The sequence below is a fragment of the Zonotrichia albicollis genome, chromosome 10 (assembly GCF_047830755.1).
Source record: "Zonotrichia albicollis isolate bZonAlb1 chromosome 10, bZonAlb1.hap1, whole genome shotgun sequence".
NCBI lineage: Eukaryota > Metazoa > Chordata > Aves > Passeriformes > Passerellidae > Zonotrichia > Zonotrichia albicollis.
The window spans coordinates 7,868,181-7,891,926 of NC_133828.1; the positions used below are offsets into that span (position 1 = coordinate 7,868,181).

The 23,746-nt window shown below is 37.7% G+C and overlaps 1 protein-coding gene across 1 annotated transcript in view; it reads left to right on the forward strand.

Annotated features, from left to right (window-relative positions):
• Positions 1–22,816, forward strand: part of ACTR3 (actin related protein 3) — a 28,196-nt gene extending 5,380 nt beyond the window's left edge. Inside the window, exons 2-12 of the mRNA XM_005487920.4 lie at positions 9,336–9,391; positions 12,925–13,049; positions 13,658–13,768; positions 15,227–15,322; positions 15,848–15,955; positions 17,908–18,051; positions 18,791–18,964; positions 19,320–19,412; positions 19,857–19,982; positions 21,538–21,621; positions 22,037–22,816. Of these exons, the coding sequence (XP_005487977.1) occupies positions 9,336–9,391; positions 12,925–13,049; positions 13,658–13,768; positions 15,227–15,322; positions 15,848–15,955; positions 17,908–18,051; positions 18,791–18,964; positions 19,320–19,412; positions 19,857–19,982; positions 21,538–21,621; positions 22,037–22,132 (1,213 nt within the window). The 3' untranslated portion in view covers positions 22,133–22,816. The remainder of the gene's footprint in view (positions 1–9,335; positions 9,392–12,924; positions 13,050–13,657; positions 13,769–15,226; positions 15,323–15,847; positions 15,956–17,907; positions 18,052–18,790; positions 18,965–19,319; positions 19,413–19,856; positions 19,983–21,537; positions 21,622–22,036) is intronic.
• The last annotated feature ends 930 nt before the right edge of the window (positions 22,817–23,746 follow it).

Genomic DNA, 23,746 nt, shown 5'->3' on the forward strand with positions numbered 1-23,746 from the left:
TTAAAAAACCTTTGCAAGGACACTTGGAAGGCTGATGATGGCCTGTGGTGTCTCTTGGATGATTGTAATACATCACAGTCCATGGTGCACCACTAAATGCTCAGAGTATGCAATATAATTAGGAAGAATGGGAGTTCAGTTAGGAGTACATATATTTCTACTGACACACACTTTTTTTGGTGTAATTCCATCATAGGAATCAGTTTATATCTTGTTTTATTTAGTGCATTCCAGAAGCCATTCAAGATGCATGGCACCTTCCAGTCGTTCAGTTTCTGCTGTTCTTTTCTTGTGTGTCACTTGTGCTTGATACAGAGGAAAGGGATGGTGGCATTTCAGGGGAGAGGACAAACCCACTTGAATCCCTGGGCTGAATCTGTGAAGTTAAAGATTAATGAACCTCCTTGTATGAGCTGCAGGGTTTGGGGTGTGCCTGGCATGGGCAGGTGCCATTCTTGTCCCTTGGGGTGTTTAGTGCCTGCCTTGGACTTTCTGCCCAGGAGTCGTGATTGCATGACTCCTAAATTCAATTAATTCACTGGTCTAAATTAATTGAAAAGACAGTTTTTATGAGTTCAGAAATATTGCACCAGTTCTGAGTAGTAATCCTTGTTCTCTCTTCTTTTATAGGCACATCTAAGAAACTCTGCAGTAGATCTGTTAGTTCATGCAATTGGAAAGTTTCAACATAATGTCCCAACATTTAGTTTCATCATTGCAGACTTTCTTTGGGACGTACTAAAAGGTTTTAACAATTTCAAACAAACTTTTTTTAAAAGAACTTTAAATTAATGCTTGTCCAAAATGAAAAGACTTTAGGGAGACAAGGTTAATTTCAAAGGTAAAATAACTAAAATCATACTTGGGTTTGTCCCCAAGGGAATTCCAAGTTCTTTTCTGCTCAGTGTAAGAAAAGGAATCTCTATTGCTTTAATCTTTAATTTTTGGTCACTGAACTAAAATACATTTAGGTGTACCAGTCTAACACAAATCATCCTTGGGTAGATGTTTAAAAATACCGATTGGATGGCAAACTTGGTAGTGCCCATAGCAGGATTATTTAACCATCAAAATGAAGCATCAATCCTTTCCAAGTGCTGATGTATTGCTGGGGTTTTGTTTATTCAGTTACATTCAAAATTGAAAAAAATAATCATGTTATCTGCTGACTTAATGTAGGGTATAATATGATTCATATCTTTTTATTTTTGTTCTGGTCATGGGTTTGCATTTTTAAGACTAGACGGAAAAACTCTAGATGAATGTACGGTTTTGATTTTTTCTGGGATTTCCTTTTTCTCTTTATTATTCTCTTGTGGTCAGTGCAAATGTTTGCAGCTGTGCACAGGATGTGTTTTGGCATGCTCAGGCTGTAGAGAGCAAGATGCAGACAGGAGGTTGATAGTTTATTATGATAAATAAATGCTATCAATGGATGAATCCAGATTGTAATTTTTATCTCCATACCTCTTATCTAGACTTTCAGTATTAGTATTTTTTTTGTCATGACTTGCCTTAGATATAGAAAGAACATTGTTTATCATCTGCAGGAGCTTTCACAATTCAACTGCTTGCATATTTACTGTCAGACTTCAGAATCTCTGTGATCCTGTTAAATGAGACCTGCTTTTTATATTAAACAAAATTTACTGGTATGTTTTTGTCCACCGCTGAGTTTTTTTTCTATGAGCCAACTGTTTCTGATTGAAACAATATTTTATTACAAATGTGGTGTTATGTATATGTTCATTCAATTGATCACTCCTTCCTTGCTTTATCTGTTGAAAAATATGTATAATTCATTTATTTTCTTGGGGTTTTTTTCTTCCTGATAAATGTCTGTGCAGTTATAGATTTTCAGATATTCTGAGTTGGAAAGGACCCACAAGGATAATTGAGTCCAACTCCTGATGTTAGATTATTTTGGGTAAATGATGTAGAAAGTTGCCAAATAAATCTCCCCCTCATACTAAATAACTTACACTGTTAAGTAATTATTCATGTAAGACTGCCAAACTTTTGGGCATTCTTTCCTCAGTATTTGGAAATACTGCATGGAGTAGGCAGGCTGTGAAAAATGCTCAGAAAGCCTGGAAAAATGAAATAGAAATTTATTAAAAAGCCTATCAGTATAGGTGAGTGCTGTGTGGGTGTGGTGTAACACAGAGGCCCTGTTAAGACACTTGTGAAAATGAATTAGTCTGGAAGTCTCAAAGGAAGCAGTGAGTAGAAAGGGAGCATTTTGCCTTTGCCAACACAAACTACTCTGCTCTCATTATACAAAGATAATATCCAAAGCCATTTGCTCTTCTTATTTTGAGGAAAATACATTCAAAGAAAAGCTTTAACTTTTCTTTGTGTTAAAGTATGTGCTGGCATTAAATGTTAGAAATGGGCTTACAAATGCAAATAAAAGTGGCAAAGACTACAAGTGGTAGTAGTATCATCAGGATGCCACAGTTTGGATTTTGTTAGTTGCAAACACTTTAAGTATGGGCTGGTTTCAAGTCCACTTTTCATGGCTCAATCATAATCCAATTTTTTGGGCATAAATGCATCTTATCTTCCTCTTTACTTTCAGGAGAACTTTTCCAGAGTTCAGAGTTCAGCTTACCAATGCTGTTTGTTGTTGGTTGGTTGGTTGATTTTCAGAGATTTGGTGGTAGTGAACAGAAAGCAAAATCGAAAGTTGTTGCTCTTCTCCTCCATCCAAATGTTAGTAAGTTAGAAGCAGCACAAAGCAGTAGCTTGCTCTGTTCTCCAGACTGGTGTTAAAAATGTCACCTGGAGACCTGTGCTACAGTACAAGTGGATTTATTCTGAGTGCTGTGCAGCACAGGCTGCTTTTGTCCCTTTGTTCCTCCTGGTCGTTCTGGTCTGGCTGTGTGCAGCTGTGTCTTTGTGGTTCTCACTCCCTGTTTTAGCTGGATTTTACCAGCAAGCAGTACAGTTGTCTGTGCTCTGAGTTAGAGAGGTAGCTGCTGATAAAAAGCAGCACTAGATGAATTTCTACACAAAAATAGAGATGCTTTTAAAGATAAATCAGCCTTTTTCAAAGATTGTTTTGTCTATTGAGGAAATAAACCTTTGCTAGAAGCACTTCTCTTTCAAGCTGCTTTTAAGCTCATTTATTAAATTGCTCACCAATCTTCTTATGGTTTGTTTTCCTGTGATAGTTTCAGTATGTGGCACAGAAGTGTTTGTTGCCAAGGTAAAGGCTCTTGCTTGAGTGGGCTGAATTTTTTTTGGGAAAATACTGTAAAATAATAGTTTGAAACACAGAGTAGTACAGTTAATTCCAAGGTCAAGCTGGTAGACTGAGATTTTTAACATCTCTGCTGCCTAGAGGTCCCATATGTCACTGAAATACTGTACTCCCTTTTACCATCCCTCCATGTGACTTATCTACAATTTAAGGAGGTTTTCTTTACCTGAGAGTGCTTCTAATCTTGTGGGTTTTTTCCATTTATAGAGCAATTTCTTTGGTTTCCACTATTGATTGCTTAAAACACTTGTAGATCAAAAATGTTTTCAAATTTGACAGAAGCAGCTGCTATTTAAAAATGCGAACTAGTGATGTGTGAAAGGTAAACTATATTAGCTCAAGATGTAAAATATGAGAAACATGGCTAATTTCAAAATCTTGCTGTCTTATGTTTTATCAAGGACATTTAAAAAGAGATAGTAAACTAATTTTTTAATGCAAGTCCCATTTTCCTAATGTAATCAGTCCTTCAGGGACTTCTGCTGCTGCTTAACCAATTTGCACCTGATGCTAGAGCTGGGACTTTTTTTAAAGGGGCATGACAGCTTTCCTCTTTCACTGGAATTTCCTCATGATTTCTCTTCACATGATTTGAAAAGTAATTACTTCCCATTTGGCAGTTCAGTCCCATCTGGATGAGAGAACAACCCTGATACAGGTAGGATGATAGAAGAAAAGCTGCAAATAAAACCATAAGGGCTTGTTCAGACTTGTCAGTCACATGGGGCTCTCTGTATGGAGAGTAGGAATTCATCCATGTTTGAGAAATGTTCCACTTCTTTTTAAGGCAGCTGTTTTCAGAAGACATCAGACAGTAAAAACACGCTATGTATCTCATAATCCCTGTCTATGTCAAATTTATCCAGTTAAAACAAGAAAGGATATTAAGTCCTTTTTGATCAAGTCTTAGATGGACAGACCATGTGGAAGGAGCTGGTATTGAAGAGCAAAATCCCTTTCCATTCTGTTTAAAAACTAGGAGTTTTTGCCATGAGATTTATTTCATGCCCTTTTGAATATATTATCAGGTGCATGTTGTCCTTAGAATCTCCACAGTCTGAGCTTTTCTGTAGTGCCTTCTATACCCTGCTTTACTTTACTTAATTACAATATTTTGAGTTAAGGTAATTTAGCAATGAACATGTGTTGAATGATGAGTGTTGCAATCATCTTGCTTTCTGTCTTTGGCTCTTGTTTCCTGGAGTCTTTTTTCCACATGGTTTCAGTAGAGAAATGCAAAGCACTCCTGCTTCAGGAGAGTTCATAAACACATGGGAAGAGGCTCTCAAGGGAAATGGGAGATTGGCTCCAGACCCATTTGCATGGAAGGGGATATGGAGCAGAGATCTCCTGCTGCCTGAGCAAGTGTGACACCTTGCAAAAAGCAGTATCAGTTTACATTTCAGAATAAATGCATTTAACTGTGTAAAGCCTAATCTAATCACTGGATGTTAGACTTGCTTGGAGCATCACCACTAGGACGTGTTCTGCATAGGAGTTGAGGTGTGTTTAGGTAGGGAAACCTTGCTGGGCTTGATGTAGAGGCTGTGGTACACACCAAAACAGAATTTCAGCATTCCACCACAGTGGAATTTTAGCATTTACACGTGTCCTGTCCATGCTATAGTGCCTGGGAAGCCCATTGCATCTGCAGGGTGAGATACAGGCATAGGATGTGTTGTATATGGAGTGAGGACTTCCACATAAGGACTGTGGCTCAGATGGTGAACAGTAATTCAGAACCATCATGAAGAGAGCAGTTTGAACAAGAAGGAAAAAGCAGCCCTCTGAACAAAATGCCCTTGTTTTGCTGATGATGCACCTTGAAGGTAAACCAGAAAGAGACCGTTTTGATTTCCGTTTTGATTGATTTGTCAGTTATGGGATTTTTTACTCCCACTGGCTTTACTTTTCCCACAGAAAAATGGTTGGTTTTTTTTTTGTTTGTTTGTTTTTTTGTTTTTGTATCTTTCCTGTAGGACCAGCATTGCAGGTACATCTTACTTCTGTTTGTGTGTGCATTTTAAATGTGTGCCATTTCTGTTAGCCCCGGTCATTAGGAGCAGCTGAGGAATAGGCTGCAACCCAGATTTGCTCTAGGAGTTGGAGATCAGGTGATGCTTGTCCTCGAGTGCTCTTGCCTGCTTGTGCTTGGCTAACTCCTGTCTTTGTGTGGAGCTGTCAGAGAATTGACACAATTTGTGTTGGACCCCCCAGCCCTGGGGTACTGCAGGAGCAGCTGGACAGCTGCATTGCCCACAAAGCAGTTGTGTTCCTCACTTTTGTTGGAATTGCAGTTGTGCTTGACCAGGGGTGTATAACTCGTGAGAATGGCATTTCTTGTGTGTAGGAGAGCAGTGGAGCAAAGGCACATGGTCACAGTTTGTGGTTTGCAGATGGAGGTTCTGGTAATGACATCCTTGTTACAAATTCTTACCCTCAGCACTGTTTCCTCTTGGCTTGAAAATTGTCTGTGACTAATGCACAAGTAACCTCCCAGTGACATTGCTTTTGTGTCACAGCCTCAGAAACATCTATTCTAGGTGAGAGAGCACATGTAAGAAATGCCATTAGTGCTGCTGAGAGCGTTGTGGGAAGCCTTTGGCTGTCCTTCCTGAGAGCTCTTGGGCAGAGGGTGCAGAGCTGCTGTGCACTTTCAGGATGTGAGTTTTTGAGGGTGGTGATCACATGCTGAAGATATTTCTCCACTGATAGGTGAGATAGGGGTTAGTAGAGTTAACTCAGAAGGAACCTTCATTAGTTGCTCTCCCAAACCTGTTTGTGCTATGAATGTCCAGTACAAAAAATAATGTTTTATTTATCACATAACTCTGTAGGCTAGAGAGTGGTGCTGCCTTTTGGAGAAGGTGTTAGAGGGAAGTCACTGGGGAATATCAGCACTATATATATATTATATGCATGCTGAGAGAGAGTGTGGGAGGGGTTGTATATGGTTCTCCATACACAGACATGCACATATGTATAGAGAATGTGTACTGCTTTTGGATATTCTGTTGCTGATTTTCTGAATTAAAGTTATAGGCCATGGTTATCCAACTAATTTTTTGCCTGATTGTTTCTTAGAGTTTTTTTTTTTTTTAATGAGATAATAGGCCTGCAGAAACAGTTCAGGGAGCTGAACACAGAGAAGTAGGAGGGAAACACCTGAACAATCCAGGCTTTCACCTTTGGGATTTTGTAAATCGGTTCTGTGTTACAGATTTTAATAGAAATCAGCTTATACCATTACACTCCTGTGTGCAGTGCCTTGTGCCCTTACTGCTGAATGCCCCAAATTCCATGTGGGAAGGCTGAGTCCGTGTCTCATTAATGGGGTGTGCCTGCCTGTCTCAGTGCAAGTCCCTTCTGCCACTCTTCAGTTCTGAGTAGCAAGACCAGGGGTGATTTATGGAAAATCCAGTGTTGGTACTGCCTTATGGTATCTCTACTATCAGGATTCTTTTTCTATAGCAGCAGTAATTCCTGCCCTGGGGAAGCTGGGGTGTGCCTTGTTCCCCTGTGAATCATTGATTAGTCAGACACACGTTGATATGTGAGAACTCCTTATGGAAACTGTAGACTTGTGGAATCTGTCCTATAGTATCCTTCTTTTCATGTGATTTAAATATTTACTTCTAGTGAATGATAGATCTGATCAGTCTGAATAAAGCCTGTTATCTGCAAAAGTTAATTTGTAAAGAATCCCACAGTGACTAGATTGTGCATTTATTATTTAAGATTTTTATTGACTTTCATTCAGCTTTACCTTAGCTTTTTGCCTCACCTAGCACATTTTTAGACTCCATTTTTACTCAAGAGTATCTCTATATGTATTAATTTATAAATAAATACATATAGAGATAATTTTATTTATAAAAATCAGGTTTAGTGTTTATAATGTGTTGTGCCATGGTCTCTGGCTGTGCTGTGAGCCTGAGGCTCCCAGGGCAGCAAGGATCCATCCCTGGCCCCCGTGCCAGCAATGCTGGAATTCCAGGGGTGCAGGGAAGGTCTTGCACATGAGAGGTGTAAGGTGTTGCATAGGGCACTGCACTGGAGACTTTCTGATACAATGCTCTAATATTCAGAGATATCAAGGTTTTATTCCCCTTTCTTTTCTTGGAAGCCTAAAAATGCACTTCCCCCCCCCCCCCCCCCCGAGTCAGTACACTTCTTGCTGAGTAGGCCATAGTATTCTTATATATGCTGATTTTATGTCTGAGTACTCTTTTTATGTAAAATGCATCTTTCATGAGATTATTTTTCTTTCAGTCTTGCTGGCTGTGTGTGTGCTGGGCAAATTCCCTCCCACAAGCAACTAAGCTGCCAGTTACCTGCAACAGTTCAGCTTCTGCTTTCTTTGAAATACTGAGTTTAATAATCAAACAGTTTTAACTGTTAAAAAAAACTTCTAATCTCGTTGTAGGTTTATGCAGCATTCAGGCTCCAAAGTTCTTGTGTAGATTTAGCTTTAAAATCTGCATGCCACAGTTCTGGTTTGCAGGGGAAGGTAGAGGGAGTGAGTCAGTATTTGCTGGTTTACTTAGTAATTGTGGCACTAAAAGCCTCTTAAAACAATATAAATACAGTGAGCAGTTGTGCATGATAGGTTAAAGAAGCACCAGTTTGTGGAATTCTTGATACTTTTCTTTGGAAGTAGGTATTTTAGTAGAAAATCAAACTTCAAAATCCAAGTTGTGTGTCCTGAGTTGAGGCACATACAGTGCCTAATGTCTTCATGAGGTGTGAAGTTCTTTCTGATAGTTTCTTTTTCCATTATTTGTCATCTTTTATGTGCAAAGTTTACTTTGTCAAGAAGCATTCCTGTTGGTTGGTATGAAGTCAAGTTTCTGTGCATGATTACTCACAACTGTTACCATGTGTTACACACAAGATCCTGTTTACAGCTTTGAAAATGCATCTCCTGCGAAGCGTTTGTGGTGTTAGATGAGGTCCTGTGCTAAGCACTTTGTAACTCAGAGAGAAATTCACCTTCCCTGTGAGATCTGGAGCCTTGGCAGCGCTGCTGGGTGCAGTCAGCCCCGGGGATGGAGATTGTGTGGGTGGGGCGGCAGCAGCCCCTGCTGTGCCACTGCCGTGCGTTCATGGCTTGTGAGAGTTCCTGCTGCCTGACACCTCCTGAGATCTTCCAGCTTTCCATCAGAGTGCTGAAAGCTCGGAGGTGCTACTACAGCCCTCATGCCTTTGCTGGTGGTGCTGATTCAGTGCAGCTGCACTCAGATAAAATGAGAACTTTGTCACGTCTGTGTTTGTTAAAAACATGTGGGTGAGCTCTAACTCTTGAGCTAGAGCTGTGCATTTTGGTCTGCATGCTTCAGAATTTGCCTGTGCTGCTTTAGTGACAGCTTTTCTAGCAGCTGGTTTTGGTACCCTGAGTTTTGAAGTTATTTTTCATGAATAATTTGTTAATTTCTTCAGTTTTTTTTGCATTGTAATAATGAAGATCATGTATATATCCATAGCACATTCTGGAGACTGGGTGAAGGCATGTGGTTATTTTCCCCTTGCTTTCTTTATTGTTATTAAACACATTTTGACAGGTTTTTTTCCATTTGTGAAATGGAATGGCTTTTGCTAGGACTTGGCACCATTAGCTGCTTGTGACACAAGGATGACCAGCCCTGCCTCATGCCCCGCTGGCAGTCCATGGGCAGGGCAGCTTTTCTGCCTATAGTGGAATTACAAAAACTTTTTAACCACCAGCATGAGCTATATGAAAATATTTATGTGAAGACACTAGCTGCTGAGCAGGGAGGAACAAAAATTACACTCCTAAACATTGATAGATTGAATTACATACTTTGTGTTCCTAGTAAAATGTTATTAGAGTAGAAGTTAGCAGTGATGCTTGATCTGTGGCTGGGAGCATTGTTTTATACTTTAAAATATGAAGTCTGACTTTGCCTTAGTTTTTTTTTGTTTATTTTTATAGGAAAGTCAGTGTGGTGTCCTTCTGATATGGGAAGGGGGGTCTGTTAATTAAAAAAAGCAGATATCTTTGTTATGTGTGGTATTAAATATTGTAACCAAATCTTTTTTGCCTCTACAGGTATACAAAGCTCGGATATGCGGGTAATACTGAACCCCAGTTCATTATCCCTTCATGTAAGTATTTGTTACTTGTATATCAATGCTAAAGTTACTCTTGGACTTTCTGTAACATGCCATAAAAAAAACCAAACCAAACAAAAAAGCCCCAAACAAACCAGAAAAAAAAACAACATTGAAAGATAATTACTTGATCTCTGAGTGATGACAGAGTAGTAATGTTTTGCTAAGGGTACTCAGTTTAGAAAGATACGTTCATTAAAAAAGGATACTAATAGTTGAAGCTGATTTTTTTCCTGGGCATTGAAATAATGTAAAAATCCAGTAGCATGGCTACCTTTACCTTTTCGGAGGTTTAGTGATTTATCTGGTAAAACGTTGAGTTGATTATAACTGCAAAAAAATTAAAATTGTATGATTTAATATCTCTAGGGTTTAAAATGTTCTGCTTGCCTGGAAGTTGTCAGTATTAGAGCTATGTTAATTTACTGTATTTTGCAAATGTAACAAGAAACCGTGTCAGTTTTTCCCCCCACGAAGAGCAGTTTATTTATTTGCTGCCTGGCTGCTGAACTGTTTCTCCCACTTGAAGAGATCAAGTTCTGCTCCAGAGAGTGGAGCTCTCTCAGCTTCCCTTAGAAATGCTTCACCTTTTGACCTCCTACACCACTTGGCAGTTCCTCATTGTTCATCTGTGCCAAAGTAATCATGGATTACATCCTGGTGAAAAGGAATAATTAGCACACCCAGTTTTCCTTACAAATACAACAGGAAGAGAGCTGGAACTAATACTACTTTAGCACAATCACTGTGGAATAGACTTGGAAGTCCAGGCTCTGGGTTGATTTTTCAAGGAAATGTGCTTCAAAAAGTAATTTTCATGGAAAGAGAAGGCTAATTCGAATGCATTCAGAGAATCCATTATGTATCTTCTATTTTAGATTCTAATAAGTATTTCTTAGATTATTTGGTTTTCCAAATTAACTTCATTAAGTTTATCTCAGTGTCATATAAAACACTCTACAGTTTTGCTTTTCACACAAAAGCTAATTTAAGTTTATATTAAAAGTTTCTAAACATTGAAAAAATGCTTGCAGTGCTCTTTAAACTTTGTAGCACTTGTTAAAATGTAAATGGGCAAGTGGTTATTTAATTTCAGAAACAGTGTTTATTTTTTCTGCATCTTTAGATTTGGTTATTTAATTTGAAGATCACTTTCTTGTTCCAAAAAAAAAAAAAAAATATGATATTTTAAACACTGGAAATGAAATGACCTGTCAGATCATTAAGCAGGGAAATTTGTCCAACAGGGATGCTGTTAAAGTAGAAGAGAAGGAGATGAAATGAGATTTTTTTTGACAGCCTTTTGATGCAGTGTGGTGTATGGAAAAAAGGATGCTCAGTCCAGATGCTCCTGCAGCTGGAATGACCCTTGACTGCAATTCTCTCAATAAAAAAGGCATTTTTCTCATTTGTGCTGCAGCCCAAGCTAGATAATTACAGTAATGGCATGAGTTTGTGTTAATCCTGTGCCTGGAGTGAAACAAAATAGCACTGGGTTAATCCACATTAGAGAAACTGAAATAGAGTACAGCAGCACCTAGTTTCAAAGTAAAATGTTACAAAAAATTACTTTGGTGTCTGTCATTTCCTTAATTCTATTCCATGTGGAAAAATGGTTTGGGTTCTCCTTGCACTTCCAGCAGTGGCATTTTATCAGTTTGATTCTCCAAAATTAATGTTTGCTGTTGAACAGGTCTGAGCAGCATTCCTTGTGCCTTGTTCACTTGTAGCTTATCTTATTCACTCCTGCTCTTAACAAATTTTTATCTCCTTATGAGGTGTTCTTGATTTTATTCTGAATATGCTTCTGTAGAGATGATAAATGCTTACATGAGAACTGAAGTAAATGAGAATATATTGGGCCAGTGCTTTGATGCAGCTTGGGTTCACTGCTTTCTTCCCTGGCTGCTTTTTAGATCTTAGATCATTCATTTTGTTTGATTTTTATTCACTTTAGCAGGTTTTTCCTGCTGTCTGTTAAAATGGGAGTCACCTTCTTTCCATTACCCAGTAGTTCCCTTGATTTTTCATTATTTCAGTCTATCTCTGATAGCTGATGACTTTTAAAAGAAAAAAAAATAGTGTCAGCACAAAAATTGATTCAATGCAAGGATTTTTAATTTTTTTTTCCCTAAAAGCTTTTAATTCTTGTGCCAAGCCAACCAAAGGCAACTGCTCTGAATATTGCTGGGGTGCTGCCCAGCCTCAGGCACAGCAGCTGAGGTTTCAGCAAGATTTTTTTTCTTGTTTGTATTTTCAGGATATAATTCAAGTTGTTTGCTCCTAGTTTCTACCTTTGAAATTCAGAGCTGAACAAGCTGGCCTGGAGTGCAGCAAAATATTGGAGACCTCCCATCTTGTTTTAGGCTTGCAACGGGGTGAAACCATTGGGTTTGAAAGTAATCCTGTGGCAAGTGGTGGATTTCACTTGAAAGTTCTTGAGGATGAGACACATCTGGGCAGAATAATTGCCCCAGATGTGTGAGCTCTGTAACAATGACCTGAAAATATTTGTCAGGGTTCCTCTCTTGTCTTGCAGCAAGCACCTGCCTTGCAACATTTCCTTCCCTGTGATTTCAGCTTCTGCTTCCCATCTCCCCCCCTTCTCTTTGGCTTCCCCCAGCCTTGTGCTTCCTCTCTGCTCTCCTGTAGCAGCTACAGAAGTTGCACTATGATTCAGTTTTCTTCCTGAAGAGCTCAAAATAATGACTTGTGTTCCATCCTGTTCAGTCTTTCACAACGCTCAGCTTCTTGGTTCCCGTGGCTCTGTCTGTGTTGCTCGGTGTGGGAAGGGAAGGGAGGAGGATGAGGAGGATCTGTGAGCTCAGCTGCTGATTTCCAGGTCCTGTAGCTGTGCTGCCCTGCCTGCTGGGCTTCACAATGCAGCTTTTCATAACTTCTATAATCTCAGTAGTGAGCAAACAGAACTTCTTGCTGAAGGTGAGAACTAGAAAAATACTTCTGCCATTGAAGGAGCTCTTGGAGCACAGCCTTAGGACAGTTGAAGCTGATTTAATTAATGCTGCTTGTAGATAGGAATTTCCTCATCTGTGTAAAGGATTATATTTAAAGGCAATTAGTAAGATTTGAAAAAATACAGCAAATATTGCTGGAGCTGCAACCCTCATGGCTGGATTATTTTTGAAAGAATAGCAACACTAATAATAATACCTAAAATTGTTATTGTTATTATTGGAGCGTGCAGAAAATTAGCATGTTTGTTAAATAAAATAAGATCTGTAGGGGTATCCTATCTTAGTGTTTCTGAGTATATTTTATCTTTCTGATTACATGCTGGGTGTCTAACAATTAAATTTGTAGTTAAGCCTGTTACTGTGTTACTTTTTAAGTCCTTACCATGCTTAGCCATGACTGGAAGTCAAATTATCTGTGTTCTATGTAGCTTTTCTGAGTTAGACTTGAAACAAAGGATGATTGTGATCAGGGTGTCTGTTTTTCCAGTGTAGGTTTTCATTTTTTGGTGCAGGATATATGACCTAAAATAATGTTTGTGTTCTCTGTTGAAGGTATTGCTATCAAAGAGTCAGCAAAAGTGGTGGATCAAGCACAAAGGAGGGTTTTGAAAGGTGTGGATGATTTAGACTTCTTCATTGGGGACGAAGCAATAGAAAAACCAACTTATGCAACCAAGGTATCATGAAAATTTTTAAAAATAATTTTTCAATTCTGTTTGGCAAGCATCATGTGTACAGTAAATATAATATTAAGAATGCATTTTGGATCACTTAAATCTTATTTATTAACTCTGTTTAAATAGAAAATAGGCTTTGGTATTAGTTTTGTTGACTTTGGAGAGCCTGTGGGAATTTACAAAACACTGTGAAAATGCATATTACACATATATATATAATTTCCTCATAAGTGAAAATAGGCTGAGAGGTGTTACATGGAAATGCCACATTCTCTTGTTCCTTGGCAGCTTCTATCAGCAGCATCAGAGTGGGACACTGGGCTGGGGGAACTTTTGGTTTATCCCAGTACCACCATTCTGCTGTACTGAAAAAAATGCAATGTGTTGTCTCAGCTACTCAGAGTTGGAATCAGAATTTTCAACAGGTGTTACACAGGAACAGGGGAAGCCTAAATTGAGATTTCTTGCCTGTGTGAATCATATACTTTTAATATATGTAGTTAAAAGCATAGTTCAGTTGAAAACAGATTTTTTTGCTTGGTTTTGGGGTTTTTGTTTTTCTTTTTTCTTTTTATCTCCAATTATAATTTGATGTTTTTCTCCACCAGTGGCCTATCCGCCATGGTATAGTTGAAGACTGGGACTTGATGGAGAGGTTTATGGAGCAAGTAATCTTTAAGTATTTAAGGGCAGAACCTGAGGACCATTATTTTCTTTTGGTAGGTAAATTTATGCCTTGCTTAAGAAGTTCTGTATGATGAATAACAATGTGTTGATTTATGTAAATTCTTAAATATAAATATTCATATTTTGAAAGCAAAAGTAAATAAATTACCTGGAGCTTTGTTGACCTGCCTTAAGCCATCCAGGTTCTTTAATTTTCTAAAAATGTCAATGTGTTTGAACAGCAAACATTTTTCTATTCTCTTCTCATTTCCCTCCAAATTGTCCGATTCGTCACTTTCTTATTTTCTGTCTCCACTGAATTCAATAATCTCAAGTTTATATGTTTGAGACAAAAACAATACTTGTGTTTTGACTTTACATAATTGCAATTATTTTGTTTTTACAGTACTGCCATCTGGATGAAGTATCTAGAGAGTAAATTTCTGTCTTTTATTTTCTGTGAAACTGGAAGGGTTGTTTGTCATATTTGGGCTGATTAGATCTCAATTAAGATCAATGTTATTCTGAAGCATCTGCTATTGCTTAGTATTTTATTTAGGGTCACTGAAATAAGCAATTTGGTTTAGTGTGATATTTATAGACAAGTTTGGAATTAGAGGTGTTGGCCATATCTGTTTGAATGCCTTCATCCTCTTGAAACAATAATTAGGTCCAGTTGCTCAATGCTCTGTCCTGCCAAGCTGTGAATATCTCCAAGGATCAAATTGCCATTGCAACCCTGGCTCCCTTTTCAATATTTGACCACCTTTAAGTCACCTTTTTTCCTCCTAATACCTACTTAGGATTTCCCAGGTAGTTTTGTGTCCCTGGCCCTTGTCCCAACACCTTTGTGAAGAATTGGACTCTCTCCTCTTTTACCCTCCTGTTACACACTTGCTGCAATGGAAGAATGATGTTTTCTTTTCTCAAGCATTCTGTAGCACTATCCAAAATGCTCCTTCAGAGTAGAGCCTTGAGTATGTTTGATATTTCAGTGAAAGCTACAGCACACTGTTATGGGATGGTTTATGCTCAGCTTCTGTCACTTAAATACATTCCTATAGCTGAGCATACCAACTTGTGTTACAGTGGCTGCCTTCTGAAGGAAAACAGCTCTTTTCACTGAGAAATCTAAAAAATGTCATTTTTAAATGTTCTAAACTGCATCCTTTGACATATTTTGATAGACCTTGATTCTTTCAAGTGAAATCAAAAGTTGTAATGAGCTAGCCAGCCCACAAAGGGGGTCTTGGATGTAAATTCTTAAGCACAGTAACTGATGTAGTTTTTATTGCGCTTTTGTTTTTCTTTCTTTTAATGCAATTTGCATAAATTCTTAAAAGCACCCTTTGTCCTTACTATTTTTACATGCTATTGTTGTTGAATGACTCATCTTAAAAGTTAGAAGTTGGTGGTTCTTTTTTTAATGTCAAATGTTTGGTTTGAATGTAAGTAAAACTCATATGTTTTTTTGTTTTTGTGTTTGTTTGTTTGTTTTTTGTGTCTCACAGACTGAGCCTCCATTAAATACTCCAGAAAATAGAGAATATACTGCTGAAATCATGTTTGAGTCTTTCAACGTTCCAGGGCTATATATTGCTGTTCAGGTAAGGGGAGGGCTGTTGAAATCACAGCTGCAGTATTTTTCCTTGGGCTAAAACTAATTTCACTGTGAAAAAACAGTGTAAGTGGTGTTTGGAATATGTTTATGTCCTTCTGGCAGTTCCAGCACTGCATGTTTGACATGCTTTGATTCTGTGGGTGGTTACTGGACACTGTTCCTCTGTTACCTCTACAGGCCTCTGAGCAGTAGAGTATGATATCTGTTGCATCATAAGTAAATAAAAAACCACACCACATCATAATAATTCCATTAATCCAAGAACTGAATCCCTTTCAGTATGAAGTAACGAAAAACTATGTTTGAGCATGGCTGAAAAAACATCAGGCAAGTGTCAAAGATTACGTTTTGCAGCCTCTTTTTTCTAAGCTGTTGTATAGACATATATAATATTATTAAATCAGTTTCCATGCTGTAAATTACCATGGGGGTGTCAGCCTTTCCTTGGGAGGGGTGAGGTCTGCAGGCAGATATTTTACCAATATTTGATTTTAGTGTGTTTTTTCCCAAGGCTGTCCTTGCCTTAGCTGCATCTTGGACATCAAGGCAAGTAGGAGAGCGAACACTGACTGGCACAGTTATAGACAGTGGAGATGGTGTCACTCATGTCATTCCTGTGGTAAGTGTGCCTCAGAGCTGCACTGCAGCCTCACTGCACAATTATTTGTCCTCAAAGTTCTCTGAATGTACACCTACACACACTGAAGTATAGATCAGAGTCTTCAAAAACATCAGCTAATTCCCAGGCCTGTGGGTGTGAGTGTTGGTTCATTTTGTAGTGCAGAAACTCTTGAAGAACTCTGTAACCCTGAGTTTGGCAGGGCTGATTGTCTTCAGTGACTTACCTTAAAAGGTGAATTGTCAAGGCTATGCTAAGTGATGAGTGAAATTGCTTTAGCACATTTCCATTTTGAGTTGCTGGTAAGAGTGAATAGGCTCTTTACAGTAGTCAGTACAAAAAGTTTGACTTCTTATTTTCATTTAGCTCAATCCATCTATATATAAAGTAGAAATAATACAAAGTATTAGAGGGCAGATGTAGTTAGTAGTTAGTATTTTTTAGAGTTTTTCTTGATCTGTTCCCAGTATTTAGTAGTGTGTCAGCATGCATGCAAAGTTCCTGTTTGACTGGAAGAAAACAACCCCTAGGGTTGGTTAGTGTTGAATATCTGTTCCAATACATCAAATTGCTGAAGCAGAAATGTGGATGATTCTGTGATGATTTATTAAATAATAAACACCTAGAGCTGCAATAATTTTCCTTACTGTCAAATTATTGCTCATGTTTCCTGGAGGAGTTAAATTCATGTCTATATAGCAGATATATTTATATTTTCAAAATGAAGTTAGATTACAATTTTTAAGACAAAAATCTGTACAAAGCTTTATCATCAACCACAGTGACATCAGTTTTTTAAAAACAGTAGCATTGGTGGTGGTCAAACATACACTGTCATGTAGCAATTACTTATTAATTTTGGGGGATATAGTGACTAAATCTTTGTCCCTACTGTTCATCCAAGTTGGTGTATTTTTAATAAGACTTAGGAAACAATTGACACCACAGGCCTTCTGTAGGTCAACTTTTAAAATTTTACTTAGTAGTTCAAAATTACTGTTTAAAAGAGTTTAACTATTCCTGAATTGTGGGTTAGAGTTATTTTTGGTATAAATAAGAGCAGGTAGTCTATATAATTTTAAGCATTTATCTACTTTGCAGAATGTCATTTACTTGTAAAATTTTTAAATATGTTGAACAAATTGTCAAGATGTTCTACAGTTTCTGTTATAAAATAGAAAGGAATTAACGAATGCTTATCTCTGTGGTGAAGTAGGGGTAGATTTTTTTAATGACAGCATTTTCTGTGTTAGTAAGACATTTTTGTGTGAATATGAGGTGTGTGTATTTGTGTATATAGGAAAACTTAAGCATTTTGAGTGTGATATCTGCATTCCTCTGTTTGGATTTAGCATCTCTGGTAGGGTTGAAGGCCAACCTTGCACACTTGACCATTTTTTAATGTATTTATACTTGTCCACAGGATGAGTGTGACTTGTAAGGGTGACTTGATGGGCCAGTCTGATGTTCTGAGCAGTCTCAATGTCCTGAAATGATGCATTTTCTCCCTGCTTTCAGAAAATTAAGTTTGGTTCATGTGGATTGTAACGTCTTACATCAGTGGCTGTGACTGCAGGGCCACATCAGTTATTCTAAAATAATATTTCACCAAAAGAGGTTCCTTGACCTTTTTGGTAAGAGTAACCTCATTTTGAAGAGAAAATAAAGGCCAAGGAATAGTGAGTATAGAGATTTGTCTGCCTTATGTACTAGTGACCTTTTTGTTCTTCTAACCTTGTAAGAATTATGAACCAATGCCATGCAAAGTAAAGTAAGGCTATACTGTGAAGAATTGGATTTGTGGTAATTAAATGAGCCAGTTTTAAAGGGCTTTAGCCTCAGAGCCACAGGTAGTGGGTAGGAGTTTAGACTCCATGCCTTTCTCTCTTTTTCTGAGCTTTGATCAAAGTAGTTCTTATCAGCACCTTTGTCCCCATTAATTTTGTTCACAGGCTGAAGGATATGTGATTGGCAGCTGTATCAAACACATTCCAATTGCTGGCAGAGATATCACATACTTCATTCAGCAGTTGCTGAGGGAGAGGGAAGTAGGAATTCCTCCTGAACAATCCTTGGAAACAGCTAAAGCAGTGAAGGTAAGTGAATGTTGCAGATCTTAAAGTTATTTTATATCACAGCTTGGTATCTGATTTTAAAGTGCAAGAATATCTGAAAGTAAGTGTACTTCTGAGTAATGGGGCTCTGATTCTAAGCAATATAAAAATGTCTTAATGTACTAACATGAAATAACAGGGTTTACAGTTGGGTATATTTGCTCAGTCTGGCCTGGAATTTCACTCTTCACCTGTTATCTCCCCTTTCTCTTCTCCTCCATTATCATTATTGTTGTTATTATCCTGTTGCTATTATTATTGTAATGTTCTGTGGGAAATACTGTTGGCTGGATGTGTCATACAAAGAGCTGTAATTGCTCTTAAATTCTTTCTGAATATTAATGTGTTCTTTTTTGTAATACACATTACATAGAGAACAAAGCTATTCTGAAAGACATTCAGCCTAAAGTACACTTCTATTTTGTTTCTCTGGCAGTTCTTCAGTGTATTTCAGAATTAATTTCTTACAGTCTTGGAAGTTTAGGGGAAAAGCAGAAGAAAAGTAATTTAGCTCAGCCAGAGCCTTCAGTGCTGCACAGAAATGATCTGTAGTAGCAGAGCCATTATCTACCTGTGTACAATAAATGTCAGTTCAGCTGTTTTATTCTTTATCTGCCAATTTAATACTTACTCTTAAAAGTTTAAGTTAGTACATTTTTTGAAATTTCTTACCAGTTTTCTATACTTTAGATAGTTCTAACTGTATCTATTCCATTTTTAGGAGCGCTTTAGTTATGTTTGCCCTGACTTAGTAAAAGAATTTAACAAGTATGACACAGATGGTACAAAGTGGATTAAACAATATACTGGAATTAATGCTATCTCAAAGAAAGAATTTACCATTGATGTTGGTTACGAGAGATTCCTGGGGCCAGAGATTTTCTTCCATCCTGAGGTAAGTTGGTGTGAATTGTCTAGACTTTGTTTTAGATGATAGCATAGAAATCCTATTTGCAAAATTGTAAAGAAGTGGTTATCTTTACTTCTTATTTATAAATAGATACTGGCTATTGTTGCAAGTCAGTGTGCTTTGATTCTTGATTGCTGCTAATCTTTATACAAATTCAGGTTGATACACAAAACACTTAAAATGGCTGCAAAAATATTTAACAACTGTTTCCATTGTTAGTTTTTATGACATCTCTGGTATAACAGAATGGTTTTTTTCCTGTTTCTTCCTCTTTACCTCTTTTCCTTTGCAATATGTGGTCATCCACAATGACTTGATTTGATTTTATTCCTTATTGCAGTTTGCTAATCCTGACTTCACGCAACCAATCTCAGAAGTAGTAGATGAAGTTATTCAGAATTGTCCCATTGATGTTAGACGTCCTCTATATAAGGTCAGTAGCTATAATGTCTATTTTTTAAATATGGGTTTTAGAAGAATTGGAACTTTTATCAAGGTACATATTTGAAACTCTTAAAAACCTATGCCAAATGAGCAAAATTACCTATTTTCCTAGAAATTAAGCCAATATGCAGAAGGGTTTGTTGTTCACTTAGACATTTTCAGAATGTGCTTTTTCATTAGGGAAACAAAACTGAGCAAGAGTGGTGAGATGTAATAAGATATAAATGGATTTTAAGGCACAGACAATTTTAATGTGGCAAATTCTTGGTGAGTTCGTGTCGTGTTATGCTTGTATGCCAGATCATTTACAGTAAAAGCATACCTGCTAACTGTAGCTTTTAAATCTCTATTTAGATATTTAAAATTTAAGAACTGAGTAATGTGGAGACTTGTATTTTCAGATGTGGTTAATGAATTTTGTTAATCAAAACAGAATATTGTCCTCTCTGGAGGCTCAACCATGTTCAGGGACTTCGGTCGCCGTTTACAGCGAGACTTGAAAAGGACTGTTGATGCCAGGCTGAAACTTAGTGAAGAACTTAGTGGTGGCAGACTGAAGGTTGGTTCCTGCAGCTCATGCACCTAACAAGCATCTGTTACCTGAAAAATGTGCAAATAACATCTTGCAGTGATTGTGGTCTTTGTTGAAATGTCTTTATCTTATTTGATGTTCATGTAGAGGCTTTTCAGAGCTTCATCCCATTACACTGATCACACAGTAGCAGTTGCAGCTGTCTTTGTGCTTGGTGTTTATTGATCAGTTACAGCTCATTGTGCTCAGGCTCTTGAGCTTGAAGATAAGAGAAATTAATTGAGCTCATTGTTGAGCACCAGGAGAGTCAGGAGCACGTGTCCTGTGAGGAATGAGGGAGCCTTGATTTATGCTTTGGGACTCCTGATAGTGCCTCCGTGCATGTGGGGAGATTACTGATTTTGAGGTGCAGATGGGTAAAACCCTAAATACCTTCCTCTGGCTTCATAGCTTACCCTGCCTTGAGCAGGAGGCCAAACCAGAGACATGATGTGGTCCCTTCCCACCTCAATTATCTTACAATCCTATAAGGGACATCATGTTTTTACTAAACTGCATCATCCTTAATTTGTGCTCTTTGCACTGCAGACCTCTGACCTAACTGTTGCATCTTTCTGTTGTCTTTGCATAAATAAAGGGCCAGCAGAGAAAAAAGAAGTGTTTTTTTCCCTTCTAAAGGAAATTGATTTGCCTCATTTATTTTTTAGAAGCAATCTAGCTAGATGAGCTCAAACAATCCTTTAAAACCCCAGTAGAGCTTTATAATATGTCATGTAGACAACTCTGAAATTTCAGTCATACACAGTTCTCTGGCCCAAGAAGCATCATTTAGTCTCTGTTTTCTTCACTAGGTTTGTACCACTTAGTAAAGAAGCAGAATCTTGAGTGAGGGAATTGGATGGGATTCTTCTTCTATTCTAAGTACCAGGCATGGCAAAGAATCACTGGCTGGAGTTCTGCACATGTGTTACAGAACATTTTTAGATACTGTTTCAAATTTCAGAAGGTTGGACTGGAAGAATAAATTTTGAAACTGTTACATACACTGGCAGTGTTGATTGGCACAAGTAAGGAAGAGGTTGTGTGCCTATGGAGGGAAAGGGAATGGCTGACTGGAATGAGTGCTGTAGTTAGAAAAGCATGATTGACTGTATTGATCCTGGATAAACTTCCAGTCTGCAAGTGATGCTTTGTTAGAATAATCACATGAAACTTGAAAATTACCTTCCTAAAGTGTGGGGTTTTTTTTAAAGTTTAGGTAGTATGGGTCAGTGCTTATAAATGCATAAATAAATAGTCCATCAAGAAATTAATCAGAACATTGTGTGAAAAAAAATGGGTATGAATGGAAATATCTCTGTCTGATTTAAGCAGGTAACTTACCTATTAACAGGAGCTGTTTCTTACTCTTCATTGTACAAGGAAAGTCTGATGCCATAAATGTAAATTTACCTGTACAGCATTTAGGAAAATACTAATTTATGAAAAGTAAGATTGGTATATATGCTCCTTTAAAACTAGTTCTGGTTTTTACCAGCAGAAGTGACTTTTAATGTGTTGCTTTTCTCTCCTTTTTCTGCAGCCCAAGCCCATTGATGTCCAAGTCATTACACACCATATGCAGAGATATGCAGTCTGGTTTGGAGGATCAATGCTGGCTTCCACAGTGAGTTTAGCTGTAAAGCTGAGCATGTTTGAGCTATTCTTTCTGGACTTTTGGAGCTCTCATCTCACCTTCATTGTATATTAAATGTTACTGGGCAATTTCTGATAGGCTTTAGGTGGTAAATATACCTTCCCTGTTTTTGCATTAGACTTTAAAGACTTGGAAGAGCAAAAGAAAGCTGAATTAAAGCTTTGTGTGAGCTGTTAAATGGCACATTTTAGTTTTGTGGCAGAATATATTCTTTGCATTGGTGTTTAGCCATGCATGATGTAAGTTAATTTTGGCCACACATGATGTAAATTAATTTTAGGATTTATGTCCTTTTTTTTTTCCACTGGCTATATAAAAGTTAATGTTGTTAATTAAGGTGTCTATACCATACACTAATGGTTTTTTTTTTCCCTTCCCTTTACAGCCTGAATTCTACCAAGTATGCCATACCAAAAAAGATTATGAAGAGATTGGCCCTAGCATCTGTCGTCACAACCCCGTGTTTGGAGTCATGTCTTAAAGCTGGCCCTGCAGGGGTCAGGGATGGGGAAGTGGGAGGAGGAAGAGTCTTTCTGATTACTTGTTTGTCTGATGGCTGGTATTAAGATAACAAACATGACAATAAGAAAAAGACCAAACACAATTAAGCAGGATCATTTTAATAAGTGTCTCAACATGCGGATGTAGTGGAAAGCCAAAATGATCACGTTTTTTCTTTAGATTGATTATTTGAACCTGTGCGTAACAAAACAAAAAAAAAAGTGGATTTTAGTTCTTTCTGTGCCCTGATATTTTGTATATTAATGAATTATCCAAGATTTGATGGGATTTGATGGTGTGTAGATAGTCAGCTCTCTAATGCTTCCATTGTACCCCTTCATGGGTGCAATACAGGAGCTTGTTTATATTTCATACTTTTTTATACTTTGAGGAAAAATATGAATAAAAGAAACTGTAATATTTGAGGAATAAAATTTACCAGTGACCAACTTAAAAGTAAATTTAAAAAAAAAAAAGGAAAAAAGTCATGACTCATGCAACTAGCTCTTGCAAATCATGACCAGTCTAAATCCTGGGTTCCATACAGTGCGAGTGCTTTTGGAACTAAAAGCTACTATCTTGGATTAACTAATGCCTGCTAGTGCTTTCTGATTACTTGGTGCATTTTCATACTATCTCTTGCTTTAAAAAAAAAAAAGAAAAAGTAAAGACAAGACTGTTGGACCAGTATTGCAGTTCTGTAGTGTCACTTCTAATTAAACCAAATAATCAGGTTATCAAAATTTGGTGTATTTAAAGCCTAACACCATTCCAATAAAGGCACAAAATTTCTTTTTATGTTGGTGTCAGACTTGTTAATCTCATGACATGGGAAGTTGTGAGCATGGGTCCCTACATATCCGCTGTGGCTTTTGAGGAGTGAGGTTGGTCTGTGAGGTAGAGATGTAATGTGCTTTGTGTAACTCAAGTGTGAGCATTTTAGAGCTGCAGTTTGTGTGTTCAGCTAGCTAGCACTTACCTAGAGAAGCCTGACAGCTCCTCCACTGTTGGGTTTGTTCATCTACTTTGTTCTGTAACTTTTTTCCCCCCACTTTCTTGCAGGTGGTGCTATTCAGGAGTCAGCACTGCGTTTTCAATCTCTGTGGTTTTTCTGCAAGAAAATACCATGTAGATAAAAATAAAGTGAAAACAATCTCTTTCTCATTCTTTCTAGGAAGAACACTTTCTGTAGTGACTGGAATTCTTACAATTTGTTGATATTTGATGAGAGAAAACTCTTCTTTAGGCACTTCTGAGCCCACAGAGGGAGTTGAGGCTGTTTGCATAGAAAACCACAAGAGGGAGATATCCCGGTTTCTTCTGAGTTGTAAAGATGCCGGACATTTTCATCAGAGAAGCTTATCCATTGCCAGAGCTTCAAAACTTCGAAAATGTGACTCCAAAACAAGGATAAATGTGGGAAAGTGTTTTTGCAACAAGCATTGTAAAAAATTTACATGCTGGAATCAAGCAGAACATGATGCAAACAACAAAATTTTGAACAATTTTATTACAGATCTATTAGTGACATCTCCCTGACAGTGATACAGTGTTTGAGTTTTTTATAAGTCTCTTTTAAACTTAGAGTCATAAC